Genomic DNA, 26,746 nt, shown 5'->3' on the forward strand with positions numbered 1-26,746 from the left:
ATGCTGAGGAAATACTACTACATGCGTATGCAGCATATAGCGGCCATAGCGCCAGAGCTGAAGGCATGCATGAATTCCATTTCTTCGACCAGTCGGATAATACAGGAGATGATCATTATGCGAAAATGTCCTCCTGTGGCCCCAGGGCTACACTTGCAGGTGGACGTTCAGCCGTCTCAGCCCATCTTGGCAGAGAACAATCTGTCGTCATTTATTCTTTTCGGGTATACTTTATACAGAGTTCATATATACTACGAAAGATCAATGTTGCGATGATCATAATTACATGGTATCTCGTTATTGCTAGGATCAATATCTATAGCTCGTCGCGCACCGGTTCCTCCATTCCGGCCTCGAACATTCTCTTTTTAGTATTCCGGGGAAGCTCTGCCTGTCTTGCCCTCTCCTCCGGGGTAACATCGTCAATGTCCACACTTTTGTATTGCTCTTGCTCAACCATGTCACCAATTTTGTCAATAACACGATCGCTGTCGATCGGTGCTGACGGTTCTTGCTCCCATGCAGCGCTACTAGCTGACACGGTTCCTGTGGCAGCCGCCGTGGCCATTTGATGAATAGCCGTGGAGACATCCGCAGAGAGGGACTGAGAAGCAGACTCCACAGCTGCAGTGGATAGCCCGGCTGCGCCTAGGGTTGTAAACGCAACACGAGCGATGAGCTTGAAAGGAAGCCATACGAGCCACCAAAGAGGCCCATAGAAGATACGTCGAAACAGAAGCCACGCAATTGTACCAAGAAGAACATAGAAAGCAGTCTCAAGGTACCAGGTGTCGGACTTTTGGGAGCGGAGAAGAGAGTTAGCAAGACTGCGGGATGAAGATATAAGTGTATCAAGGCTGCTATAGGACTCGGATAGAGATGTGATCGCGGCTGTGGATTGTTCTATTTGAAAAATATTAGTGTCTGGCAGGATGAGGAAAGATGAAAGAGGTACTCACCAAGGGTCGATTGGGCAAACTGGCTACGGGAGAGCTCCGCCTGCATAAGTTGATGGGTTCTGCGTAGCGCAGACGTCACGTCGTTCGAGGCGTTCAAAACAAGGTCATCCTGAGTCAACCTTTCTGTCGGCTGCTTCTTCTCGGAAGAGTGCGATCTTGACAGCAGCAACTCTCTCTCCTTCCGCTTGGCTAGTTCGGCATTCCGCTTCGCTTGTAATTGGGCAGTTCGGAAATCACCTCGTGTCCTAAAGAGCCAATTAGCATATACTGCATATTTAAGACCAGCGAGTGGGCAAGGGCAAGGAAATATGCCCGGCATGCGCAAGTCGTTTAAGGGTACCTTACCTCTTGAGATCCTCAGCCAACCGCCCTGCCATAGAAATAACCCGCTCTTTCTCAGCCTCCTTCGGTCCATGGACAGCAGGTGGCTTTCGCCTGCTATCAGATCCAGTTTCCAGCGCTTCGACCTCCACACGTAGCAGCTCTAACTCTTGCTCGGCTTCCTTTAGCCGGGAATGTATCTCACTCCCGAGCTCTAGGCGGGCTTCATCGCCCTGCCCGATAGAAGCAGTAAAGTCGCGCAGCCGATTCACGAGGGGCTGGACTTGTTCCAGGGAAGTCGAGAGCTCTTTCACGCGGCCCTGGAGAGCTGTTGTGGGGGACATCTTGCGATAACGGTATTACTTATTCGATGTGACGCATTCAGGTGCTGTCTGTTGGGGGATGTTCTAAGAGTTGAAGTAAATTTTGTGACAATAGAAGCAGGGATTAATTTGAGGGACTCGAAGCAATAAGTTGCTTAACAAGTGTCGAGTTGTTCGAAGTTGCCATGTAGACGGGCGTCATTTGGCATCGTGTTTGCATCCGAGTCAAACATGCCCCATTTCCCTCATCCGCAATTCGCAACGGGGAGTTTGGTGTGCTTAGAACTTCCAATTGATCTTGCGCCATTACCTGCCAGATTTGTCGCAGATCGACTGAGATCCACGATATTCCCTCCTTGGTCCAATCTTCCACCGAGGGTCATCTGCCCAACCGCCGCGGAATCTACCCCATAAAACACCACCTTTAAAAAACTTCCGCCAGTGCTCATTCACTCAGGTACGCAACAACAAACCCAAGACAGAGAGCTACATGATATCATTTGCTCTTGATGATCAAAAAACTGATCAATTCATCAGTCTGCAATTCCTCCCCGGCTCCTCTCATCACCAACCCAAAACCGCAACAATGACTATCCCCCTCGCTACGATAACCAGCTTCCGGACCGCCTACAACCCCTTCTCCCGCGCCTCCCGGCCATGCCGACTCTTCCTGGGCATGCTGCGCACACCAGACACAATCCCGACAAGCAGCCCGACCCACATCGATATCCAGGTCAAGCAATTGCCGCGCACCTCCACCGAGTCACCGACCATGACTGTCGGGTTTAAGGGCGGCAAGGAGCTTACGCTAGATGTCGGCAAGCGCGGGCTGAAGATTGGCGATGTCATCGAGGAGGTGTCCCGTGTTGGCAGAGCTCTGCAGCGGGAGGCCAGCTTGAAGAATTAGTGGAAAGTGTTATTGTTCGAGCTGCGCATTCATGTATTATATTACCTATCATTTGTTTTATCTGACGATTTTGGCGCTGCTGGGCACATTGGAATACTTGAATTATTCATTATTCTTCGGTACTTTACGCTTCATACCTGATATTGGGCTTAGGAGTAGATTTGAAGATCATGCACAAGCTGGTGTAGACAGTGGTGATTGTTCATTGTTATCCAGTTACACAGATTCGCATTTGCCCATCAGAGACTACCATTCTACGCTGTGGTGGTAAAAGGTTCAAGTATTTGGAGCAATCCATTCACAATCAAAAATGCGTCTTTTCCTTGGAAAATCGAAGAACGTGGTTCCCACCAGGAAGACGATCATAGGCTTGAAAGCTTAGGTTAGTTTTATATTTCTCTTGCAAAAAAAAAATCATTTATACTGCGGCACCTGAGATGAAGAACCACTTGTCAATGCTGCCATCGATGGGAGCAGGGGGCAGGTTCTCATTGCGAGGGATGGCAGCGAGCTGAGCCTGGTCAACACGGTCGGCAGAGTTCTCAACAGTGGAGTTGGCACTGGTGCTGGTTAGCTTCAACATCCTCAAAAGCAAGGATATATGGTTAGCACTCACAGGCTGATATCACCACGGGGGGTCTTGCCAGTGACAAGCTTCTCCCAGGCGTCGGAGCACTCGCGGATGACATCCTCGGCGTACTTCTTGTTCTTGCACTCGCCGGAGAAGGCGAACTGGTTCTCGGGCTTTCCGTCGGGGATCTTGTAGATGCGGAACCACTCGTTGGTAGCGCGCATGAGGCCAGGAAGCTGACGCTCAACATCCTCAATGTCGTTGAGCTTAGGGGCAAGAGGATCGTTGACGTCGATGACAATGATCTTCCAGTCGGTCTCCTCCTCGTCAATCAGGGCCATGACACCGAGGACCTTGACCTGCTTGACCTGGCCAGTGTAGCCGACAAGCTCACCAATCTCGCAAACGTCGAGGGGGTCGTTGTCACCCTTGGCCTTGGTCTCGGGGTGGACGGAGTTGGGGTCTTCCCAGGTCTGGTTCATACCGTGTCAGTTTTGTTTACCCCTCTTCCTATCCGCGGGTGTGTGAAGTCCAAACTTACGCGAGGGAAGGCACCGTAGTTCCAGAGGTAACCCTTGTGGGGGAAGCAGTTGCGGACGAAGCGGAGCTTGCCCTTCTTGGTGTCCTGCTTGATGGGGTTGAGGAAATCATCCTTGGAGATCTGTTTATGATGCAATTAGTATACGGCGAGATTCAATTGGGGTGTGTTGTCGTACCTCCTGCTTAGCGTTGGTCCAGCGGGGGATCTCAACGATCATGTTCAGGATGGTCTGCTGCTCGTTGGCATAGAGAGGAATGTCGTGGAAGGGGGAGACGGGAACGCCATCCTTCTCAACGAACACGCGGTGCTCGAGAGTGTAAGGGGAACCGATCTTGCGGACGGAGTAAGACATATTGGGTGAAGCGGATGAAAAGTGTCTAGATACTTGGGCCGCACGGGATAAGGGAGAAGAAAAGGAAGAGGGAGAGAGAGGGGCAGTAGAAGTGGGGTGAGCCAGCGTTGCTGATGTGCGCCAAACACGGCGGGAGGCGGTGGAGGTAGCACTTCCCAGTCGGGCCAAGGGAGGACAAGTCATTGGCTGTGATGAAAATGTTAATACTTTGATTTCTTCGAATGTTTTCTCGATTTTAGTATTTCTGAATACAAATCTTGAAACACGTACCTCCAATCCCACTAGTTGACGAGTATATATGTTGCGATTGCGTGGTGTTACCCCTTATGCCGGGAGTTTGTATGGGAAAAAAAAATTAAAAAATCATGGCAGTTCCGAAACTCGGCATGTTTTTGATCTCCCCGAATTAGATTGATATCCCGACTGGATTGGTCAATTGTGAATGTACATTATATTCAATTGAAGTCTCGAGCTCTCACTACATATTAAGGCTACTACTAGTACATGTACAACATAGGTACGCTACATCTTTTAACTATTTGACAGGACGTACGCTGCATGTACCTACCCGACCCCATATTGCCAGGCACGCCGATGTCGGTAGTATACGCGTGGCCTATACGGAGCAGGTCAATTGCAATCATATTCACTTCAACCTGTACTCCGTAGAGCATGAAAATGTTTGAAATATCGAACCCTTGGAACATTGAAGAATGGCAGACGATCACATTTAAAGGACATGTCGTGATCCTTGGCAGGGAACAGAGCCCAGTCATTGGTTGATTTTGTCTCACCGGCCCTTGGAAATCGCATGCTCAAAAAAACACCTCAACAAAGTAAATTACGGTAATATATGGAGTCACATGACAACCTGTACTAGAAAAAAGTGTTATCGCCACTATCTTCACGTGACTTGCATTTCTATCGGGTCTCTCCGACCCCAAGGAAGAAAAGACCGTTCTATACCCCCCTCTCCCCGCAGCACCTGGGAATGCTATGATCAGAACTCTCCGCAGGACAATGACAACCCTCGCAACCGCAACCGCAACTGCCCCCGCGCCGGCCGTTGTGCCGCGCGTGCCCATCCCCGCCAACGGCGTCGACTACCGCAACAAAATCGTCCTCGCCCCAATGGTCCGATCAGGCGAACTACCCTCGCGCCTATTGGCATTGAAATACGGCGCCGACCTCGTCTGGGGCCCTGAGACAATCGACCGCTCAATGATCGGCGCCGAACGACGCGTGAACCCGCGAAACGGCACAATCGAATTTACCCGCATGCCCAGCAACGGCGGCCGCCCCAACAAACCAACCAAAGAATCAATCATCTACCGCATAGACCCAGCACGGGAAAAGGGCCGATTAATCTACCAAATCGGCACGGCCAACCCAGAGCTAGCAGTACAAGCGGCGCGCGTCGTTGCCGCCGACGTCTCAGGCATCGACCTCAACTCCGGCTGCCCGAAACCCTTCTCCACAAGCGGCGGCATGGGTGCCGCCCTACTCCGCACCCCGGACCTCCTCGTCTCGATCCTAGAAGCCCTCGTCAAGGAAGTAGGCCAACCCTTCCAAATCGGCATCTCGGTCAAGATCCGCATCCTCTCCAAGCCAGAAGAAACAGAGGCCCTCGTCTCCCGCCTCGTGAAAACTGGCATCACGGGCTTGACTGTGCACTGTCGCACGACTCCTATGCGGCCACGCGAACGCGCAATCCGTGACCAGCTCCCCATGGTAGCGCGCATTTGCCACGAAGCCGGCGTGGCGTGCCTAATGAACGGCGATGTGACATCGCGCGACGAGGGGCTTGCGCTGATGGCCGAGTACGGCGTCGATGGGGCGATGATCGCGACCTCCGCAGAGACTAACTCGTCCTGTTTCCGGGCGAAGGAGGACGGCGGCGCCGCGCCGTGGAGGGAGGTCGTCTACGAGTACTTGTGCTTCTGTATGGAGTCGGAAAATCGTCTGGGCAATACCAAGTACCTGCTCAATATTCTGATTCCCGGCAAGGACAAGGAGTTCAAGGGTGCGAAGCTGTCAAAGACGTATCTTGATATCTGCCGCGTGTTGAAATTCGATGATTTGCTTCCTGCTGCTGCGCGTGTTGATCAGATACTCGGCCTAGATGAGAAGTGGGAGACTGCACCTGCACCCAGTGTGGCCGATACACAGGCGCAGTCTGATTCCAAGTCCAAGGCTGTGCAGAATGCTATGGAGTCCGAAGCTGCTCGTGCGGCTGGTGGTGGTGGTGCTGTCCGGACCAAGACGCCCTCGCCGGTTGTTCATGGTGGTGGTCCCATTCGGCGGTCTTCTGCTCCTCAGCCGGCTAAGGTTACTCAAGTTGATGCTGAGCAGCCAGCTGTTGAGGCTACTATTCCCGCTGCACAGCCTCAGGCTCCGTCCCAGCTGACGACGTAAATATTTCTTCGCGTCTCTCGTCCTTCGTTGCTTCTTTTCACGCTCTGTCCTCGGTCCCATGCATAGCCCTCGGTTTTCTCTCAGTTCATCCTTCCTTTTGTCTTGCTTATACCTGCATTCTGAGGTGTTTATGATTGCTTCCATCTGTTCTGTCTATAGATTATTCCCCACTTACATACATCATGCTCATTGATGACTTAGTCCTTCAATACGTATCACTCTACGCTCTACAAGACTTGGAAACACCATGTACTAAATCAATCGTAGTTGGATTTTTGATCCTCTAGTCTAACACATGATATGCGATTCCCTGAATCGCCATTGGGCCCCCGAACACCATGTACTAACTGTGCCATGTTCGGCACGTTATTAAATGCATTATCTGCATTGCCATGCAGATACTCACAACGCAAACTCCAGTGCACCCCCTTTTTTGCTTTTTCTCTTTTTCTCTTTTTTCCTTGTGCTTGCTCACTTCTTCTCTGCCTGCAGCTCGGCAATCATCATTCCCTCGACGACCTTCATGCCGGCCTCTTCGCCCTTCTTGGCTCCGGCCTCGTCGTCTCCAGCCACGGCCTGGTCAAGTGCCAGCTTGGTCTGGCCGAGCCCGTAGATCTGCTCCTCAATGGTGTGTCTGGTCACCAGACGGTAGACCTCAACCTCGCGGGTCTGACCCACTCGGTGGGCACGGTTCTCAGCCTGCACATCTTCCTGAGGGTTGAAGGAAGAGTCAAAGATGACCACGCGGTTGGCACAGGCCAAGTTGATACCGGCACCGCCGGCCTTGGTGGACAGGAGGAATACGGGGATTTCGGTGCGTTCGTGGAAGGCGTCAAGGATGGATTGGCGGTCCTCGACGTTGGTGCGGCCATCCAGGCGAACGAATTCGATTTTCAGGGTTTCCAGGACGTGCTCAAGGATATCCATGACCATCGTGAATTGAGAGAAAATGAGGGTGCGATCACCATTTGCGATGAAACGGGTGAGAAGCTCCTTGAGCTGCTCCACCTTGCCAGAGTCCATCCATTCGTCGTTCTTGAGCTTGAACTTGCCGAGGGAATTGGGATTTTCCACACACATCTGGTGGCACTCGAAGTCGTTGTATGGCATGAGCTCCTCAAGAATTATCTTGGGGTCAGATAGCGACCACTTTTCTTCCTTCAAGCAGGCCTTAGCCATCTTCTGCAGAATCTCATTGGTGTAGTGACGGCGAGCAAGGAGGGGGTGAATCGCGGCCTGGCGCAACTTCATAAGAATGTTGGCGGACTTGGAGCCAGTCTTCTTTCCAGCTTCGCGATCTGCCAAGAGCTGGCGCACTTGCTCTTTTTCGTGGTCGTAAATCTTGACCTGAGATGGTTTCATTTGGCACCAACCAACATGGGAATGCTTGGCAGGAAGATCGATGACCTGGTGCTTCTTTCGTCGCAGGATGAAGGGCTTCATCATGGACTTCGCGCGCTCAATGCGCTGCTGGGATAGTAGAGTAGCATGCGATTCGTCAGTCGTCTTTGCCTTGTTGGAAAATACTGCATGGAGGTCTTCCTTGTGCTCCTGGAAGACCGAGGGAAGAATGAAGCCGAGAAGAGATGCCAGCTCCTGCAAGTTATTCTGGAGAGGAGTACCGGTGAGCAGCAGACGGAAACGCGCCCGGATTCGAATCAGTTTTTCATACAGCTGAGACTGATGGTTCTTCAGCATGTGGCCTTCATCATAGACACAAACGGTGAAATCCATGTCACGCAGGAACTTAGCATCAAGCTTCGCCTTGGCAATCGTGTAGGTAGTGATTACAACGTTGATCTCGTCACGTCGCTCCTCAATCTCCTCGCGGATGAGAGCACGCTCGTTGAGACCAGCATAGTAAGGCATGACATTCAGGACTGGACAAAACTTCTGGAACTCGCGAAGCCAGTTCTCAATGGTGGAAGATGGGACAACGATCAGGTGAGGGCCCTTGACGCCCTTCTCAAACAGGTGCGCGAGGAACGCAATGACCTGGCAAGTCTTACCCAGGCCCATGTCATCAGCCAGAATGCAGCTGAGTTCCTTGTCAAACAACAATGCCAGCCAGTTGATCCCCACAATTTGGTAATCCTTCATCACCAGGTCTTCGGCCATGATAGAGGGCTGTGAGATAAAACGGGATTTGCGCTTTGAAACGACCAGTTTGCCGCTTTCTTCATCACTGTCGGAAGGTTGTCGTTCAGATGCCGGAGTAGCAATACCAGAGTCATGTTCTGATTTGGAAGGAGCAATGTTCGTAATTTCCAAGTCGCCCTTTTTCCCAAAGGTGTCGACGCCCCATTTCTTCATCTCTTCAGCAACTGGCTTGCCGAGTTCCTCAACCTCGCCGACAAGACTGTCAATGGCCAGATATCCAGTCCACATGTCAAGACACTTGTCGACAATCTTGTCTCCAATGGGCTTAGGGGCCTTGCCTCCTCTCTTGCCCTTGGGCTTCGCAGTCTCTACAACTGGAGCGGAGACAACACGCACTTCATCCAAAGTCTCGTATGGACGGTTTGAAATAATGAGTTGAGCAGTTTCTTCGGGGATAGAGGCGATATCAGCGAGATCCTGAACACGACATGTGTTGAAGAATTTCAAGACCTTTGAATCCAAACCGCCAGCGGTGGATTCTTGGACCTGGACATTTGAATCGTCTGAATCACTCATCATAGCCTCGGGAGACTCGGATCGGTCAGGCGAAGGAGCTCTGCGGCCCTTCTGGAGTCGTCCCAACTTCTTTTTCGGGGGACTGTCATCGTTGATTGCGATAGCACGAACAGGGGAAACAGCACGGGAAGACGCGTCAGACTTGGGTCCACGAATGAGTCGGCGGCGGGGCTTGCCTTCGTCGTCAGAATCCTGGCCCTTGGGCTGCTTCATTGCCGCCCACTTGTCCTGAATGGTGCCACGGGCTTTAATGTTCTGCTTGGCCATGGGAACCGGACCGGCGGCCGGGGAGGCGCTCAATTCATCATCTGAGGATGCAATCACCACGGGACCGTTTTCCTGGTCGGCTGTATCCATATTGGCAAGAATTTGGAGCGCGTCGTCGTAGTTGCCCTTTGCTTTCAACATCGCTTCCATACAAATTCGAACAGTCATATGTGGCATAACTTTGAGAATGCGCTCAACTTTGACGCGGAGTCTGAAGTCGTTGATTTCATGAAGTAGGATATCTGGAGTTCCCACAGGTTGTGCGCGAGAGGGCGCATCTTGCCGAGACTTTTTCATGGCAACTCCCTTGGGTGCCGGAGGACTCATTTGGTCCGCAGTCCGCTTGGTTGCGGTTCCAGTATTCTTCGGATCGTACATGGCAGAGGTCGTGATTTCTCGGAACCGATCCATTGGCCCGGTGTCAGGGCGGACGGGCGATTCCATGATTTTTTCTTTTTCGGGGCTTCGAATGGTTTTCGCAAACATAGACGGTTTGATGTCTGTACTCTGTAGGTGATACTCTTCGTCTGAGGAGCCACCTCGATATGTCGGTCCGTCGTCCAGATCAAACTGTGGTGTTCGTTTGGCAGGGCCAGAGGCAGGAGGGCGGAATTGCGTCCCAGAAGGAGCGATTAAGGATGAAAGTAGACCGCCTTGAACTCGGCGGGGAGGAGAAGGCACGGGGCCTAATGGTGAAGAGGCAGCAACTTGTATGACAGTATTGCTATGTCGTGGGTAAGGATGTTCAAGTAGTTGTGTTGGTTGGGTCAATCTTTGCGATGGGGTTGTCGCTGGAAGAGTGGCGATAGTTTCGTGGTCCACGCCAGGAGGGGTACTCGGAATAGTTTTTATATCTCGAGGGGAAGTATTATTGACAGATTCATCCATCGCTCACAATACTAACAATGACATTGAATCATGGGATCCATCTAATTGTTCTGCGCTATTCAGGAACGTTTTTTCTGCCAAAGCGGACACGCGCGGTGGACGCGCCCAATCACGTGTGAGATCAGTCAATTAAGCAGAGAATGGAACAAAGGAGTGAGACACATATAAAGAAGTTTAATATCATCCATTGAAAAGGGCTTAGTTCTATACAGAATGAATGAACAACCTCAACTTTCCCCAAATGGGGAATGAGAAAATAAGACAGTCACATGTCCATATACTTCAAACCAATCAAATCCCGGCATGTGACGGCGGGCACTAGTTATCTCCGCACCTGTGATATCAGTCCCTTTGTTTCTCTACCCAGGACCTTTTTCATCATCTGGCCTCTTGCTCTATTAATTACTGCTATTTCTGAAGAAAAGATGTCTGCCCGTCGCCCCCACAACCAGACCTACGCCGATGTTGCGGCGAAACCTCCGCCGCAAGGCACCTCTGACGTGGCCCCAGCTGTTCCGGCGTAAGATAATAGCCTTAGAAGAAGCTTAACTTGATCCTTGAAGACACATTCTTATTAGCTCTGGTATCTAGTGATGTGATCTACAAGCTCCTCGGCTTCACAGCGGCCATGGTTGTTGGTCCAATTGGCATGTATTTCTTGACTGTGAATTCAATCTTTAGTGGTGAGTCCTTCCCTATCTCCCAACCTACAATACCATATACTAATTGAATTGAATGTTATCCAGGGAGCTCGACACTCGCCGGAATCACCGCCGCCGTTACTGCCAACGTGGTCTTGTTCACGTATATCTATGTTGCCTGGACGGAAGACAGGGAGGACAGACAAGCGGCCAGCAAGTCAGATTCAAAGAAAGCCCAGTAGGACGATAAATTTTGAACTCGGGGCTTTAAGGAAATGATTACTCTTTTGGGCGTTACGGGATTGTTCGGGTGACTTGGGGTTTCTGCTTTTGTATTATTGGGATGGAACAACTTCGACCATCTAAGGACTCAATTGTAAAACTACACTTTGACCGAGGTATTGATCTGACTGCTGGATACATATCCCAGATGTTCCCAAGGTATCAAGCTCCACACTTCAATCCCGTCAGTCAAGGCCATATTGAAAATGTGCTGTTCATGTTGAAGGAACCGCATGTAGAGACCAAAGAATACCTCAACCCATGCCCTCAATATAGACAGATACGCCGATATGCAGTGCCAAACAGAAATCGCTCAGTTACATATTCCCATTCCCATCAGCTTAGGTAGGTCTGCGCTTGACAAACTCCTCCAAGTCCGCCTTGGTAGCAACACCAAGCACAAACTTGCGCGCCTCATCAGTGACAACAGCAAACTGCTGCTTCTCGCGCTTCTCGCCATTTGGCCCCGTCTCGCTCTCGAAGAACTGCTCGAGCTCCTCGAGCGGCGTGTTCATCGTGATCACCTGATAGATACCGCGTTTACGGTTAAATCGCTGCATCGCCGTTGAAACCGGGTCGCTTTCTTTCACGGTGCCGTTCTGCAGAAGCTCCCGTAGTCGTGGGATGCTGAGGTAACCCAGCAAGGAGCGCTTTGTCGGAGAGATAACGGTGAGATGCGTGTAGTCGCGCTCGTATGCGGCCATTAGGGCTGTGGCAACGGGGTCTTGTGAGGAGATTGAGAGCGCCGGGGGAGGGTCGAGGTCTTCAATTGTGGCCTGTGTTAGGTGTTAGTTTTTGAGATTCCGGGTGATTGTATTGGGAGAGACGCACACCGCGGTACTTGTCAGCCCAGGCCGCTGTAGATGTGGTGTTTGTGTCGGAGGTGGCTTGCTTCTCGCGAGTGAAGGCCTCGCTGCCGGTCAGGTATGATGCCATTTTGGGTGTGATCGCGATGGAGGGGTTGGTGAGGGGCAGTGGATGGGTTGGAAGGTCGTCGAGAAGATGGACAGGTAGGTTGAAGCTGGAGGATAATTGGCCCAGGTGTGAATATCGCGAGTCCAAGTAGGGTTTCGTAGTAGTGTATACCTAAGTCGTGTGGGATCAAGAGCTTTCAGCCGTTGGATGACTTTTTGATGTCAAGCTTGGCATCTCTTTAACTCCACTACCGAAGACGCTTGCGGCCACGGAGTTTATCAGATCTATATCAACCTGTTCGCTTTGCTTCTTACTTTTTCATTGTACATATTCTCGATTGTCGGGGCTAAAACAGTAGGAAAATACCAAATACCAAATACCCGCTTAAGATGGTCCCTGCTCGATATAGCCTCACTCCACTATATCTACAGTACATATGTAAATATCATCAACCCCCGAACCCGGATAAATTGAATACCCGGTTTGAACGAAATGCCGATGCTTCAATTAATCTGCGATATTAATATCGTTATCCCCTACAACGAACTTCAATGTTCTTAATCCATACATGTACTATTTCACCCATACAAATTCGTCATAACGGAGCTGAAGTTAGCAATTTTGACCGGTTAACATTCTCTACTGATCCCCCCCCACTTCTCAAAAGCTCAGTCCATCTCTTGGTCACTCTCTGAAGTGTAGCGGGACACTGTGAATTTTAGTCTTCTGGTGCTTATATGGAGGTGTAGGAAGCTGCTATAGGGGAAAATATAGTATAGAAACAAATATTAGAGCCTTCTGGTATCTAAATCTGTATAAAAAGCAAATTTATACATCCAGCAGTGTACGGGATCTTGATGTCACAAAAACCCAATTAACGAATATCTCACAATGTCTCATTACGTTTACTGTACTTAGCCATATTGTCGGAAACTACTAGTAATATAATACTCTGCTGAGCAAATGCAATGAGCCAACGCATAATATTGTCAAGCCCAAAACACCTGGGTGATAAACCGGTTTGTTCTTTGGCCCCGGAGGTCGGGGGTTGTCATCCTGGCCAGATGCCCAGGTGCATAGACCCACACGGAGATAGCTATAACTAAGTCCAAACTCCGATGGCTATTTTAGTTATGGAATGTACATCATAAGTATTAATTCTTACAGAGTCTGCCTCGAAAGTGAATGTTACATACTCTTCAAAAGTACATGTACTTACTATAAAGTGCTTGTTTGGTACCCCGCCAAGACTTACAACCTCAACACGTCATTACCTTGGTAAGACCGTTATTCCCCGTCAGGCCCTGTTCCTTTCTAATTATCCTCTCACACATTCAATCAGAAGCAAACGCATTCAGTGTCACTCGAAATCCACCCTTTGGTGGAGATCACCGGATATCCAAGCCGACTCCACTTATACCCACTACCCGAAGTACACCATGATCCCCGACTGGATCAACGCTTTCGCCGCCCAGCATCCTGTAGGTGCTGTGAGCACCACCGCGAGCCCCCCTGTGAAAAATAGACCTTTTACAGCTTGGAGTGCACTCGACGATGTGAAGACAAAGGCCGATGGCATTGCCCACGAGGCCAGCCGGGAATTTGATGTCGCAAGCCAGAAGGCCCAGGAGAAGACCGGCAAGATCGAGCCTGGCTCCCTGAAGTACTATGCAGCTTGCACATTTGGTGGAATGCTTGCATGTGTCAGTATCCCATTTTACCTCAATTGTGGTCGCGACAGAAACCAGATACTCACATATATACCAGGGCCTTACCCACACTGCCGTGACACCCCTCGACCTGATCAAATGCCGTCGTCAAGTCGACCCCAAGCTCTACAAGAGCAACATACAAGCCTTCCGCACTATCCGTGCAGCTGAAGGTATTCGCGGTGTCTTCACGGGCTGGAGCCCTACCTTCTTTGGCTACAGTGTAAGCCCGAGCGACATGCAGATCTATTACCTCCCTAACTACCTATACTGACTGCAATTGTAACAGGCCCAAGGAGCTTTTAAGTATGGAGGATACGAGTATTTCAAGGTCTTCTACAGCGACCTGGTCGGCCAGGAAAACGCGAGCCGATTCAAGACTGCCATCTACCTGACAGCCAGTGCCTCGGCAGAGTTCATCGCAGATGTAGCGCTGTGTCCATTCGAGTCCGTCAAGGTCCGTGGTCAGACTACTATCCCCCCCGGAGCTCACAGGCACTTTCAGCGGTATCTCGAACGTGGTTGCCAAGGAGGGCGTTGCTGGGTGAGTTGGACATCTCTCGCTGAGTCAATTCTCTGTAAGCTGACCCTTAATCCAGTCTGTACAAGGGACTTTATCCGCTGTGGGGCCGTCAAGTTCCCTACACTATGATGAAGTTTGCTTCCTTCGAGACCATCGTTGAGATGATCTACCACAATCTGCCAGGTCAGAAGTCCGACTACAACAAAGGTGCCCAGACTGCCGTTGCATTCACTGGTGGTTACCTTGCTGGTATTCTGTGTGCTGCGGTTTCGCACCCTGCGGATGTCATGGTCAGCAAGTTGAACGCGAATCGACAGGCGGGTGAGGCATTCGGCGCTGCCATGAGCCGTATCTACGGTGACATTGGCTTCCGGGGATTGTGGAACGGATTGCCTGTTCGTATTGTGATGATTGGTACTTTGGTGAGTTGTTCTTATGTTCTGTGTGGCTTGATCTATGTGCTAACTAGACTACAATGTACAGACCGGACTCCAATGGATGATGTATGGCCTCGCTTTATCTTGGTTTGCACGCTGGATATATACTGACTCTGACCTTACAGCTATGATTCATTCAAGATCTTTATGGGGCTTCCTACCACAGGTGGCTCAAGTGAAGACAAGAAGAAGAAGAACTAAGAATGTGTCTGGTATTCCGCGGGTAGCATGCACAGCTTCTATTATTCTATCCTTTACCATCTTCGCCGTTATTACGCTGATTCTCGCTTTTCGTAGGAATATTCTATCTCTTCAATACATACTCTCTCGTATTATTGCCCCAATATACAAAGTAAACGCCAAGCTCGCTATCGGCCAATTGCAGCTTGTCATGTCTGCACCAATCGGAGGCCATTATCTTATCAGCGACGTCACCAATGTAGTTCGCCTGCGAGTATAAATGTTCAATGCCGTTGAATAACAACATCTCCACGATATAGATAGAGAACGAGGAATCTCACGAACCTCTTGGCTCGGAATCCCAGAATTATCTAGATTCCCGATAAGATCAAAGCGAGTGGACTATACGATCATACTTAAAACATCTAGATCCCCCAACACCCACTTGTCTACATTCCTCCCTGTACGACTTAAACCCCTTCTGATACCCCTAAGAAACAGTAAGCTCGCAGTTACACCCCAGCACGTGGATCCCCCCGCCACGCATCTGGTACCTGCATCTATCGCCCCATCGATAATCGATAAATACCTTCCTACCTACCCCAACCCTTCTTCCTTTCGCATCTACCCATCTCCCAACTATCCCACGTACTATAACCTCTTGCAAGGGCCAAAACATACGCACCCTCCAATCTCTGACGAAAAGAAGAACCAGTCGCGAGATGCCGGACAAGACAAAGACAGAGTCCGAAGCACCAATGGTCTCTCACGGCCGAGGAGGCAAGCCAGCCCTAACACCATCCCTCCACAACCAGCATCTAACATCTAACACCTCCAAAAAACCAGGCCAAGGCAACATCGGCCACGACACAACTGAGTATGTCCGAACCAGTCGCACAAGCAACACACACTGAACATACTAAAACAGATATGTCGATGGCGAGATCGTCCGCGAAGGCCCCTACGGCGACCAGGGTGATGGCGCTTACTCCGCCGGCGTGAGTACCTCTACCACTCCCACCAAACCCAAGCCCAAGCCCAAGTCTCCCCACGACTGCAAACCTGATGCAACTCCCACTGATGCATCCTCTACGCAGCGAGGCGGCGCAGGGAATATCGGCTCGCCAATGGTCCGGCCCTCGTCCCGTGTTCCCCACGATACAGACATGATCCCCGAGCTTGCGGTGCGCGACTCAACAGATGAAACATACCATACCGGGGTAAGCAGAGAGCTTTTTCGGTTGTTTACCTTCGATTTGTTTTATGGGTTTTGAGCCTTTGCTGGTTTTCGCTCCCTTTCCCGGATGCGATTCTACATTCTACTTTTATCCCCTGCCCGTCCCTTCGGAATCCCAGGACTTTGTTTGCCCAGGACTTGGCTGACTTTATGGTAGCGTGGTGGACAGGGGAATGTTCATCTTGATGAGGCTGCGCTCAAGGAGAAAGAGGAGAAGGAGAAGAAGAAGAAGGTTGCGCATGAGGGGTTGGCGGATAAGTTGAAGTATAAGTTGCTGGGGCGGAAGTAGGGTGATTGGGGACTCTTTACTCTTTTTCCTCTTTGCTCTCCGTGCTTCTTTCGTGATTCCCATTTCTCGCGTGGGTTAGCTTGTTAACAATTTATTCTCCGGGTTCAGTTCCGGATTCATGGTGGGATTGCTTTTGCTTCCTTCTTTGCCCTTCATGAGGTTTTTAAGGTGGATATTGTGGGTATGGGTACCTGCGTTTGTATACATATGCATTTAATGGCCTAGAATAGTAAGTTGTGACGGGGTGCATATCCTAAGGGAGAGAAGTATGTGGAATAGATACAGATTGATATGAATAAGAAACAAAGAAACAAAGTAAACCAAGCCCCAGTCCATGTATCATAACCTCATTACAGCATGCGATGAAAGAACTCATGAAAAAAAGCAATAACAATAATCAACACGTCCCGCATATCCATATCCCTTCCATACAAAAAGCAACGCCAGTTTGTCGAGCCCGACTCAAAAAGGATCATGCATCTTCAAATGGAATGTCCGGATGCCATATCGAGCATGATCCATCTCGATCTCACATCTCACTCAAGAGACTCAGATTTATTTAATCTTTGCTGAACCGGCGCTTGAACCAGCTCTTCCTCTTTTCCGCTTTCTGCCCACCAGGCGATGGTTGGTTCACATTCTTGCGCTCAACCGATTGTGTAGGCACAGCCCCCGCGGAAGTCGTAGTACCTCCAACAGGTCCACCCCAACTCGGGTCACCGATGGGCTGGGGAGCCCGTGGTGAGTTAAAACCGCTAAAACCATACTCTTGGGCACGCTCGTCCAGACGCTGTTGCTGCAGAGCCTGCTGCTGCAATTGGTCGTTGGAGCTGTTGAGCGAGCTGGGATCCGTGGACTGGCCGTAGGGATATGTGTTGCTAGAGCTATTGTTCGACACGGCAGCCACGTTGTCCCGCGACCGTTGGTAGCCGTGTTGTGAGCTGTTGGCCATGTTCGGGTAGCCCTCGGAGGGTGTCATGGGTGTCGAGGGTGACCCGCGCGGATGGTGGGATGGACGTCTTCTGCTGTTTTGGCTATATCCGCCTTGGTTATATCCACTCTGGGCGTAGGGGTATGGATTTGGGTTCTCGGGTGAGAGAGGTGTGTTCTGGTATGCATTCACGACACTGTCTGGTCGTGATTGGGTTTGGCCGTAGTAGTTGTTTTGTTCATAGTTTCTGTTGGAAGGGCCGCTGTTTTGACCTATCGGTGAAAGGATTAGAAACAATTGAGGAAAGATGGGAACCACACAGATAACAACATACCTCCATAGTAGCTTGTTCGTCGGCTGTAATCGCCCATCTGTGATGCGGCATCATCTATCAAAGAGATCAGCCCATATTCCCGCATTTCCGGACTTTTCACAATTGCCACAAAGTACCTGTTTTGGCATACGACGCACGATTGTTGTTGTAGGAGCTGTTGATAGCTGCCTCAAACGATCGAATTGTATCCAACGGGCGCTCAAAACGCGGTCGCGTGGGATTTGACAGGTCGGGATCGGCTGGGACGAGGCAAGGGTTAGCAAGAAAGTCCCAGGAAGCAATGGTGGCAAGTGGATACGAACTGATGACATTCCCATACTGATCCTTGAATTGGATCTCTCGCAGTGAGCCCAAATTTGACTTTTCCAGGGCGACCGTCACTATTGCAGTGTCAGTTGAAGTGCAATGTGAAGGAAATGCGACCGGGCCAGAATTAAGGCTCGTCTCAACTGGTGGACGTACTAGGCTGCATTTCGTTCATGGCGACGAGTGGATCTGCTTTGGTATGTAGATTGCGACGAGCTTTCTCCTCTGATGACTCTGAAAATCCACGCTTGTGGCCTGTTGACCCCGATTTGTCTGAATTGCCAGATTTCACGCTGAATCCACGACTCCTCTTGGGAGAGGCGGGAGATTGGGGGGTGTCCATTTTATTAGGAGTTCCACCGTACTTTTTAGTGTCCGCGATTCAAGGCAGGTCTGAAACGGTGGTGATCTGCCTACCGCTGGAGTGGAGCGAGCGTGGTGGAGGTGGGAACTGCCAAGAGGCGCGATCGCAATCCAGCGCTTTTGCAATTTGAGATACGGTGAGGCTGGTCACTAGTTGGATCCGATCGACACGATGGGGGTGAATGCCGGCCGACTGAGGATGACTGGGGGTTGATCGAGATGGTTTTAGATGGTTTTCGGAATTGGCCAAGTGGGTTGAAGTGGTTGGGAATAAATGCGAGATGATATGAACTGTCAAAAGTGGAGCACAGCTGAATTACAAGAGGATAGGATATAATCGACTGAGTTCAGAGTCGCAGAATCGCAAGAGAAGGAAAGTGAAGATATTTCCAAGTTCGCAGGCGAAAGGGAAACGGATGGTTTTTATTCGGGACCACGCAATCCCAGGCTTCCAGGTACTTCCAGCTACGTACTCTCTTTTCTTGGTTTTTTTTTATTATTTGGTATTATTTTATGCCGAATGCCTCCAGATGTCTCCAGCTTATTCCAGTTCCACTTCCACTTCTACAATATCTAGAATATTCAGCACACTCAAGATCGGCAGAGTACTCAACCCAATTCGGGCTTCCACTGCGATTGGTGATGTTCCCTCTCTCAAAGGAAACCGGTGGCAAGAGATCCGTCTATTATTGTACTTTGCAGGTTAATCGTCTTCGGGTATTAATCGTTGATATTCTGACTACCAGGACTATCCTCTGTGGAACGGTTGATATTACCCATCCCATAACATCCATACTCCACGGAGTAAGTACACACATAGTTACCTAGGTAGGATATACCATGCCTTTCATAAAAGTCTCACTTTTTACTTTGCACTTTCCCTTTCCCAGCCTTTCTAGAAAATCGGGAGTGTGAGGTGCATCCGGGCTATTCCAATTGGTCCAATTCCCATAATGTGCTCTGTATCATCGGCCGTCGGCGATCCTTATGAACACCCTTCGGCCTCGTGTAAACCTTAGGGCTTGGGGGCTGGCGAATAGCAATGAAAAGAACAAACATATACTCCGTACTTTGCATTGCACAATCCCTTATGCCGAAGCACAGCCACCCTTAAGACTGAAGAAAAAGATAGAAAAGTTAAATCCTTCAACCTCGGGATCGTCTTTTGTCTTGCGCGTCGAGAACCGGACCGTTGGCCCGTGTGGGTTTGCTAAAAATAGATCTACGAATTCATGAAATTCTTAGTATTGACTCTGTATGTTATAATTACACGTCTAGATTCACAAAGTATTCAGTACTATTCTGTATAAAAAGATATTATACCATAAAGTTATGGGATAGAACATCTTAGGACTTCAGTTCAATGTGAGGCTGGGCACCAGCCACATGAATGTGTCTAACATGTAATGTCTATTAAATAGAACTGTCAATTCGCATTCTTTTGAATAATAATGGAACAATATATTCCTTCCGCCCCTTGACAATATATCCCAAGACTGATATATCATGGCCTAGTATACGACATGAAAAACCACTAGAAGATTATTGGGTATTGGCATCACATCGGATCCTAGGCATTGGCGATATAAATCACCACAACAATCTCAAAGACAAACAGCGTGCCCTGCCAGCCCTGGGTGTCGTAATCTGTATTCCGGGCGCTGAACAATCCCTGAAGGATAATTCCAGTGAGAATGAGCCAGAGGCTGCTCCAGCTTGCCATGCCAAGCCAATGCTAACATTCAGCCTGCACGAACAGACACCATAAGGATAAGAGGGAGATGCTGCGATATTTTCCTCGAGAATCCGTCAGCACTTTTGCCTTCGGCATCTAGTTGGGATTAGCACTGTTACTAGTCGACCGGGGAATAGTCGGAGGCAGTAGAGGCTTTGCTGCATTCATGTTTACCTAAGAGTGATATAAAGGGCTTACTGGACAGGGATAGACTATTATTCTAAATTCGATTAGGACGTGCGGGTTAAACTGTATAGCCTGGTGTATGAGCCCCCGTACAACAGAAGACCCTATCCATATCAAGAACAACAGGCACATCCCCTGGTCACACTAATGCAGGCTGATATCGGTGGCTTATTGGCCCCAGAGTTAATTCAAACCTTGCCATTGAATGGTCGAACGTCGAGAAGAAATAAATCCACCATGTAGTCGGACCAATCCTCATATTTAGGATGAATATGAACATATTCTAGGTTTCAAAAGCCTTATACTTGCTTGGCCTAAAAAGTGACCCCGATTTAGTCATAGGGCAAGTGGGTTACGAGAATCCTTGGACAAAGTTCAAATAAAAAGCCAATCGGCTGAGGCCCTTTCCCAGTTTTGTACGAGGAAAGGTTCTATACATTTTATACATAATGCTCGGCGTTGAGTAGGAGCATGAGGGGGTATCTTATCTATCATTAAAATAATAACGTGGGTTCCCGGGTTGAATCCGGCGAACCATGCAAATCGAAAGAATCAAATGATTCATTTCGAGTGACGAGTTCATAGTTCAAGCTGTTGACTCGACTGTCTTGGGATCGACGTCCTCCGCGGTGACCTGCACCTCGTGGCTTTGTTCCAACTCAGAGAGAACAATCCACGTGGGGACGAGGGCAAGAACCGTGATTCCAAAGTTGAGACCGATGCTGACGAAGTGGTTGGCACCACCTTCGGTTTGCATGGCCCATGCAACGGTTTGTCCCAGAGCCTCGAATCCACGGAGGATTCCGCAGTGGTAGGACAATGATGAGATGTCGGTGCTGTACTGGCCAACCAACCAGTAGAGGAATTGCTGGAAGGCGAGACCACTGAAGGTCCAGAAGAAGACAAGCGCGTACGCCTTGTTAAAGTCGCTGGTAAACCAGTCGAACAATGGGGCCTCGGGTGCGTCGTAGTACTGTTTCTGTAGGATGGTAGCCCAAATCCACGTGCCGATGGTCAGAGTAGCGATGGAGCAGAAGGCAATTCTGGCACGGGTCTTGATGAAAATGGATTGGCGATCAAGCAGCAGCGCCATGATGAATGAAGATGCGATTCCGGCGAAGTTGGTGAGGAAAGACGAGAATGCGCGAGATCGGACGGTGAAGTAGGTGGTCAGCCAGGTGCTCTGGAAGCCGTTGTAGAAGTAGCTGATGAAGAAGGCCGGGAGGAGAAGGAGGACACGGCGAGTGAAGATCAGAGAAAAGACAGCCTGGAATTCCTTGGCCCAAGTTGCTTTCTTGTCCACAACCACAAGAGAGTGATCCTTGCGCTGGACCTTCTCGGCGGGACTGAGTAGGAGTGAAATCGGCAGACCGAGACACATGATGACAATGAAGACGATGTAAGTCGCGGCGCTGACTGTTCCCTTTTGGGAGCCTTGTGCATTCAGTCCCAAACTGATTGCACCGCCGACAATCGGACCCGAAGACTTGGCGGTCTGCCAGACAGCAATGTAGAAAGCGCGCTCCTTGGGACTGGGATAACCAATTATAATAGCGGCCTCGGCAGCCCAGAAAAATCCAGCTGAAATACCACACAGCGCGGAGCCGAAGAGCATGAACCATGTGGTAGGGTGATAGTTATTAGTGTAAAGACCGGCACCGTAGATCGGGTAACCGATCGCACCGAGAACCAGACCGTACCGAAGACCGATACGGTTGTTGATTGCACCAGCGGCGATACAAACAACAGCAAATAATCCGTAAACCAGAGCGTTCGCCGCGGAAACAGCATAGGGTTCCGCCGCACCACCTGCTCCGAGGTTGTTCAGCGCATCCCACATTCCAGGAGCGGTGAATGAGACACCACTAGCAACGGCAATCTGGAAGGGAATGGAGCGATACCATGATGACCGAGACCGGGTGACAGTCTGAGAGTCATGGGCCTGCTCAGAAGTAACTTCTGACTCGACGTGAGGGGCCATGATGTATGTATGCCCTCAAGAGTCCCTTCCTTATATACAATAGTAGAACAATATACAGAAAGAAAGAACAAGGATGTTAAGAAGATATATCTTGAAAAATTAAATTGAAGAGTGGGTCCCCCGGATGTCGTGCTTGGTGCCAAGACATTCCAAACGGCAAATTCAAAACTTTCGTCGGATCGCCACGTTTTCACCACGTTTTTTGATTAGCTTCGGCACTTGAACGGCTCAACAACCCTATAAGATCCAATAAGATCGCATGTTATGGGTTTCTAGCTCGGAGCTGTTTTGAGCTCGCGTGTCATGAGTCAATTCGATACTCAGGAATTGTGCGACAATAGTGACCAGATTCGAGATAAATCCTGTTCGAAAGTTCAGGGCAGAAATAGCCGGATACCGAAAGATCTGTATCCCACACTGCCATGGCCTGGCCGAGCGCATTCATGTTTGCCGTGACGGCAGCGCGTTCCTCGGCATCCTTGGCGATGGTGATAGTTGCCCAACCCATACTGAGCGGACTAGCTGTTGAAATGAGAGTCAACATGCCATTTACATGGCAAATAACAAATAAAGTCCAGCCCGGATGAATGTATTTAGAACCCACATACCGCCATCGAATCCAGTGAGAATAAACCCCACCAGTCGCCCGTTTCCCCAACATTATACTCCGTAGACAGCAAGCAGAATAACACCAATCAGGACGGGAATACTCGCCACTAAACGAATCCAGAAATTCCGCAGACGATCGGCGGTAACACCCGCTACTAGCGCGACTACGACGGACAGTGCCGTTGGGATTATGGGCAAGGTGTTCACCCGTGAGACGGAGTAGATGCCTGGTTTAGCTTTGAGATATAGGCAAAAGTGTGCCGAGTATGGCGTGAAATTCTTGTCCATCAAGGTCAAATGCACGACAAAGATATACCAATGCCATCATTTGAAGACTCGCTTGTGGATGGCCGGGGAGACTTTTAGTTCGCTTGGCACTGTTAGACCTTCATAGGCGAATGTTTGCAATATCGTGCGCGGTTCGCTCTTATGGCTGTGGTTTTGAGCGGCGAGGAACATCCGGGAAAATGAAATATCTGTTCTTTGTTAGATGAATGAACAAGTTAATGACCTCGAGGTATGATATGGCTTACACAATGCAAATAGGAATTGTGGATAATAATGAAAATGACGAACGACCATCTCCCAACGGGCCAGTAACAAGAAGTCTTCCATATATAATTAGAGTCAAGTACCTCCACCCAGGCAATCCATGCTTCCCATTGAAATCCATATAAGCAGCAGCCTGCATGTAGCCCGCGAACATAGTTCCAAGTGGAGACAAAGAAAAGCGCAACCCGACACGTCATCTCGCCGGGCTTGTACGATGACCCGATGACATAGATGACGCCAGTGAAGGAGCAAGATTCGTAGATCCCGATAAGAAGCGCATTGCGTATATTGAACTCAGATTCTGCGCCCAGGCACAGCCGAACGTGAAGAGTCCCGTTACCGGTTTCGTTCCAATTCCCAGGGTCGGCAACGCAATGTTTATTCGCGTGCGCGTAAGCCAGTAGCAGGCTGGTATCATGGAGGTGTAATACGTGGCCCAAAATACCGCTCTTATGTAGTCCATTTCGTTGCTATGTAGGTCGAGGTCTTCTTTCATTCCCCTATTATGGGGTATGCGTACCGGGATTGTCTGCTACACCGGGAGTACAGTCGACATACGATACGTAGGCATTGGTGATCGCCTGCTGGTCAAGGTATTTGGTGAAGAATGGAAGGCAGCCAAAGACTGGAATCATGGTGCCTAGTTTGACGACCAGCTTTTCTCTAGGTGTGATATGTCCTTTGGATGTACACGAAAGGAGTCGGAGCCCCAATCCGTCTTGTGTTGGATTGAACTCCATGATCGAATACTTCATCACTAGGCTTTTGTATCAATTGAGCGTAAATTCTCCGTTTGAGAGCTTGAGCGGCTTGAAGCTCGTGTGGGATGTGAAGCTGGTTGCAATTATTAAGGGCTGGCCCAGTATCAATATGAAAGTAATCATCCATTGCTTGGGGATATTCTCCTTACTTTTCTCATATGTTGTCATTCTCAGCTGGGTGCAAGCCTTGATTATGAAAGACGCGACAATTATCTCTCGCCTGATCGTGTCATATGTGCATCTCTGCGTCTGCTGCCTCATTTTGCGGAGAAATCACGATCCCGGAGACTGGCCGAACCTGGTATGCGTCCCCATTGGTAGCTAACTTTGGGACAGTAATACCAGCTTATTTTGAATGACCAGATTCATAAATTGAAAGGAACTTGGAAGAGCATGATGATTCGTTTTTGACTTTAGGTGTTGACTCCTTGGGAAATGGTTGACAAGACCCGAAGTAGCCGAGCTTAAGTATCGAAAATGAAAGAATGAAGATGAAGATGAAATTTCAGAACTGACATGATGTGTAACGCTTGATGTGTATCGATGCGAAGAAAAAACCCAAAAATAATGCTCATAATCATACAATATATACCCACGTCATCCTCAGCTCTTGATGTCGATCTTGTACTGCTCGGCCCAGAATGTGACATTTTTGTCCACGGAGTAGACTTCTGTTCCGAAACTGAGACTGCCAAGGTAGTCCTCTTTAGCTGGGTAGTCACTTCCTCCAAAGTTGTACAGATCGGTGATGAGAGGATAAATGTCTCCAGTGAACCTCTCGGTGATCGTGTCCGGAACCCAGGACAAAACATACTGTCCCTGCTCATTTTTGCCGGTGTACAGTGTGCTAATTAAAGACAGGTTAGCGTATGCCGGGAGATGTCAGGTACAAGCTCAATTCTCAACTCACAACGTAGTCCCGTCCAAGGTCCTGGTAATTCCTGGTTTCCCCCAACCAAGGGGCTGGGCCTCCTCGTTTGACATCCAGAACCAAACCATGACCTCGAATTTCGCCTCACTTGCACTCTTAGATTTGTCGGCATCGGCATCCAAGAACATGTCAATGGCGACGTTTGTGGCAAGGTTTTCATTCTTCAACGTTTGTACATCCGTTGACTCGGCGGGAGTATCACCCAATCCATATGTCCAATGTAGATCAAGATCCACCTGGGAGATCTTGTTCATCTCCTTTGGCAACACATCGTCGACGCGAATATTGGGGTATCCGTGGACGGGCGCAGTCTGAGGGCCAGGGTCGAATTGCCAGGTGATGGAGAATTCGGGAGCGGTCTGGGGTGCATATGTTTGATTGACCAACGTCGTGATCTAAGTCAAGATGCCGTATTAGTACGCCGTTCAGTAAGATTGCAGATGGGTATGTTCAATGCGTACGTTCATGCAAAGTCCGTTTCCTGTTGTGTCTGCTTTTACACCCCATTGGTTGGGATTCACTAGTCTCGGTTAGTCGTCGTCCAAGGGTCAAGAGGTCAAGAGCATCAGTGCTGGTTCGAGGGTACTCACAGGTGTATTGTTCAGTTTTCGACGGTGGAGTGATTCCATAAGAAAGCTCGCAGTACTGGGTGTGCTGCACGCCGTTGTTCGTGATGGTATCATGACCGCCGCCGCCGCCAGTACTGTCGCCGCCAGTGCCAGTGCCGATGCCATCGTCATTGTTTCCTCCGGTGAACAGAGGCTTCTGACCCGTAGCTGCTCGGTGGGCGTCAATGCCCAAGAGAGCTCCAACGCTTCCCCCGACTGGGATGGCCACAAGGACCGCGTTGACCAGTAGTCCTATTCCGAAGACCATGACCAAAAGTGAGAGCCGTAGTATAAAGCAAAAACAAAAAAAGTAAATGATAGCAAAGTGGAAATGATCGGAAATGAGACAAAGGAGGGAAAAGAGACCAGCAAGTTGAGCAGCGAATTAGCAACGGTGAAATTCTCGGTATCACATCCTACGAAAGATGTGGATGATCGGGTGGATTGGAGCGATGCATCGGGTTAGCATGTTTTAGGGCGATCGGGAAAGAGAGCTAAGCGTTGACCATTAGAATTTTGTAGATAAGAAAAGAGCCCAGAGTGGGGTTCTTTCCAAGGTTAGCGTGGTAATGGTGTGCTCATACACATACATTGTAGAGTAGTAAATTTACATAGATTACTGGTTCAGGTACAGATCAGGTACAGATCTACAGAGCTCAGGTCCCAGAACTCAGGTACAGAACCACATAATGTAATTAATACATTATGATTGGTTTAATATGGTGGCAAATTAAAAGATGAAAATGGAAACATGGTAATAGTACTGAAATATACAAATAGAAATGAAAAAAAAGAACCAAAAGGAACAAAAGACCCGCTGGATGCAACCAAAAAGTACTGCAGTCAGACAATATTGCGTAAGAAACCACTTTAGAAGTGAAACATTACATTGAAAAAAAAAAAGAAAAGAAAAAATCCTTGAAATCTATTTTTGCTCCGGCTCAAAGCGGCGATACATCGGGTACTTGGCGTGCACTAGCCTCAGGGCTTAACCATCTGGTCCCTTCGAGATCGCC

At 49.4% G+C, this 26,746-nt stretch overlaps 15 protein-coding genes across 15 annotated transcripts; 5 read left to right on the forward strand and 10 right to left on the reverse strand.

Annotated features, from left to right (window-relative positions):
- Positions 1-316: 316 nt before the first annotated feature.
- N7489_002752 (putative protein transport membrane glycoprotein Sec20) lies at positions 317-1,624 on the reverse strand (the record flags this gene model as incomplete). The annotated part of the gene is made up of 3 exons (XM_056708507.1): positions 317-903; positions 960-1,204; positions 1,305-1,624. 3 exons carry the CDS (start codon positions 1,622-1,624, stop codon positions 317-319), a joined length of 1,152 nt encoding a protein of 383 aa, XP_056572809.1.
- A 565-nt stretch (positions 1,625-2,189) lies between these two features.
- Positions 2,190-2,510, forward strand: N7489_002753 (mitochondrial 54S ribosomal mL53 protein; the record flags this gene model as incomplete). Its single annotated transcript, XM_056708508.1, has 1 exon — positions 2,190-2,510. The coding sequence occupies one exon, from the start codon at positions 2,190-2,192 to the stop codon at positions 2,508-2,510; it is 321 nt and encodes a 106-aa protein (XP_056572810.1).
- Positions 2,511-2,928: 418 nt separating this feature from the next.
- Positions 2,929-3,974, reverse strand: ipp1 (inorganic diphosphatase IPP1; the record flags this gene model as incomplete). The annotated part of the gene is made up of 4 exons (XM_056708509.1): positions 2,929-3,070; positions 3,127-3,554; positions 3,623-3,742; positions 3,798-3,974. 4 exons carry the CDS (start codon positions 3,972-3,974, stop codon positions 2,929-2,931), a joined length of 867 nt encoding a protein of 288 aa, XP_056572811.1.
- Positions 3,975-4,994: 1,020 nt separating this feature from the next.
- N7489_002755 (tRNA-dihydrouridine(20) synthase (NAD(+))) lies at positions 4,995-6,389 on the forward strand (the record flags this gene model as incomplete). Its single annotated transcript, XM_056708510.1, has 1 exon — positions 4,995-6,389. The coding sequence occupies one exon, from the start codon at positions 4,995-4,997 to the stop codon at positions 6,387-6,389; it is 1,395 nt and encodes a 464-aa protein (XP_056572812.1).
- Positions 6,390-6,860: 471 nt separating this feature from the next.
- Positions 6,861-10,220, reverse strand: N7489_002756 (DEAD/DEAH box helicase; the record flags this gene model as incomplete). The annotated part of the gene is made up of 1 exon (XM_056708511.1): positions 6,861-10,220. The coding sequence occupies one exon, from the start codon at positions 10,218-10,220 to the stop codon at positions 6,861-6,863; it is 3,360 nt and encodes a 1,119-aa protein (XP_056572813.1).
- Positions 10,221-10,489: 269 nt separating this feature from the next.
- N7489_002757 (vacuolar ATPase assembly integral membrane protein VMA21) lies at positions 10,490-11,103 on the forward strand (the record flags this gene model as incomplete). Its single annotated transcript, XM_056708512.1, has 3 exons — positions 10,490-10,740; positions 10,812-10,903; positions 10,967-11,103. 3 exons carry the CDS (start codon positions 10,490-10,492, stop codon positions 11,101-11,103), a joined length of 480 nt encoding a protein of 159 aa, XP_056572814.1.
- Positions 11,104-11,484: 381 nt separating this feature from the next.
- N7489_002758 (putative cystathionine beta-synthase (beta-thionase)) lies at positions 11,485-12,079 on the reverse strand (the record flags this gene model as incomplete). Its single annotated transcript, XM_056708513.1, has 2 exons — positions 11,485-11,919; positions 11,975-12,079. The coding sequence occupies 2 exons, from the start codon at positions 12,077-12,079 to the stop codon at positions 11,485-11,487; spliced, it is 540 nt and encodes a 179-aa protein (XP_056572815.1).
- Positions 12,080-13,497: 1,418 nt separating this feature from the next.
- Positions 13,498-14,928, forward strand: N7489_002759 (putative mitochondrial phosphate carrier protein; the record flags this gene model as incomplete). The annotated part of the gene is made up of 7 exons (XM_056708514.1): positions 13,498-13,761; positions 13,826-13,990; positions 14,057-14,214; positions 14,273-14,311; positions 14,367-14,712; positions 14,774-14,793; positions 14,853-14,928. 7 exons carry the CDS (start codon positions 13,498-13,500, stop codon positions 14,926-14,928), a joined length of 1,068 nt encoding a protein of 355 aa, XP_056572816.1.
- A 701-nt stretch (positions 14,929-15,629) lies between these two features.
- On the forward strand, positions 15,630-16,433 carry N7489_002760 (DUF3602 domain-containing protein; the record flags this gene model as incomplete). Its single annotated transcript, XM_056708515.1, has 3 exons — positions 15,630-15,784; positions 15,836-16,127; positions 16,302-16,433. 3 exons carry the CDS (start codon positions 15,630-15,632, stop codon positions 16,431-16,433), a joined length of 579 nt encoding a protein of 192 aa, XP_056572817.1.
- Positions 16,434-16,992: 559 nt separating this feature from the next.
- On the reverse strand, positions 16,993-18,347 carry N7489_002761 (DUF2406 domain-containing protein; the record flags this gene model as incomplete). Its single annotated transcript, XM_056708516.1, has 4 exons — positions 16,993-17,636; positions 17,699-17,752; positions 17,815-18,078; positions 18,161-18,347. 4 exons carry the CDS (start codon positions 18,345-18,347, stop codon positions 16,993-16,995), a joined length of 1,149 nt encoding a protein of 382 aa, XP_056572818.1.
- Positions 18,348-20,874: 2,527 nt separating this feature from the next.
- N7489_002762 (uncharacterized protein) lies at positions 20,875-22,269 on the reverse strand (the record flags this gene model as incomplete). The annotated part of the gene is made up of 1 exon (XM_056708517.1): positions 20,875-22,269. One exon carries the CDS (start codon positions 22,267-22,269, stop codon positions 20,875-20,877), a length of 1,395 nt encoding a protein of 464 aa, XP_056572819.1.
- A 301-nt stretch (positions 22,270-22,570) lies between these two features.
- On the reverse strand, positions 22,571-22,777 carry N7489_002763 (uncharacterized protein; the record flags this gene model as incomplete). Its single annotated transcript, XM_056708518.1, has 1 exon — positions 22,571-22,777. The coding sequence occupies one exon, from the start codon at positions 22,775-22,777 to the stop codon at positions 22,571-22,573; it is 207 nt and encodes a 68-aa protein (XP_056572820.1).
- Positions 22,778-23,202: 425 nt separating this feature from the next.
- Positions 23,203-23,584, reverse strand: N7489_002764 (Major facilitator superfamily domain general substrate transporter; the record flags this gene model as incomplete). The annotated part of the gene is made up of 2 exons (XM_056708519.1): positions 23,203-23,359; positions 23,412-23,584. 2 exons carry the CDS (start codon positions 23,582-23,584, stop codon positions 23,203-23,205), a joined length of 330 nt encoding a protein of 109 aa, XP_056572821.1.
- Positions 23,585-23,623: 39 nt separating this feature from the next.
- Positions 23,624-24,170, reverse strand: N7489_002765 (Major facilitator superfamily domain general substrate transporter; the record flags this gene model as incomplete). Its single annotated transcript, XM_056708520.1, has 2 exons — positions 23,624-23,930; positions 23,989-24,170. The coding sequence occupies 2 exons, from the start codon at positions 24,168-24,170 to the stop codon at positions 23,624-23,626; spliced, it is 489 nt and encodes a 162-aa protein (XP_056572822.1).
- A 624-nt stretch (positions 24,171-24,794) lies between these two features.
- N7489_002766 (glycoside hydrolase family 12 protein) lies at positions 24,795-25,998 on the reverse strand (the record flags this gene model as incomplete). The annotated part of the gene is made up of 4 exons (XM_056708521.1): positions 24,795-25,038; positions 25,102-25,517; positions 25,584-25,642; positions 25,713-25,998. 4 exons carry the CDS (start codon positions 25,996-25,998, stop codon positions 24,795-24,797), a joined length of 1,005 nt encoding a protein of 334 aa, XP_056572823.1.
- Positions 25,999-26,746: the final 748 nt, after the last annotated feature.

The sequence above is a fragment of the Penicillium chrysogenum genome (assembly GCF_028827035.1).
Source record: "Penicillium chrysogenum strain IBT 35668 chromosome Unknown utg000001l_segment0_segment0, whole genome shotgun sequence".
NCBI classification, from domain to species: domain Eukaryota; kingdom Fungi; phylum Ascomycota; class Eurotiomycetes; order Eurotiales; family Aspergillaceae; genus Penicillium; species Penicillium chrysogenum.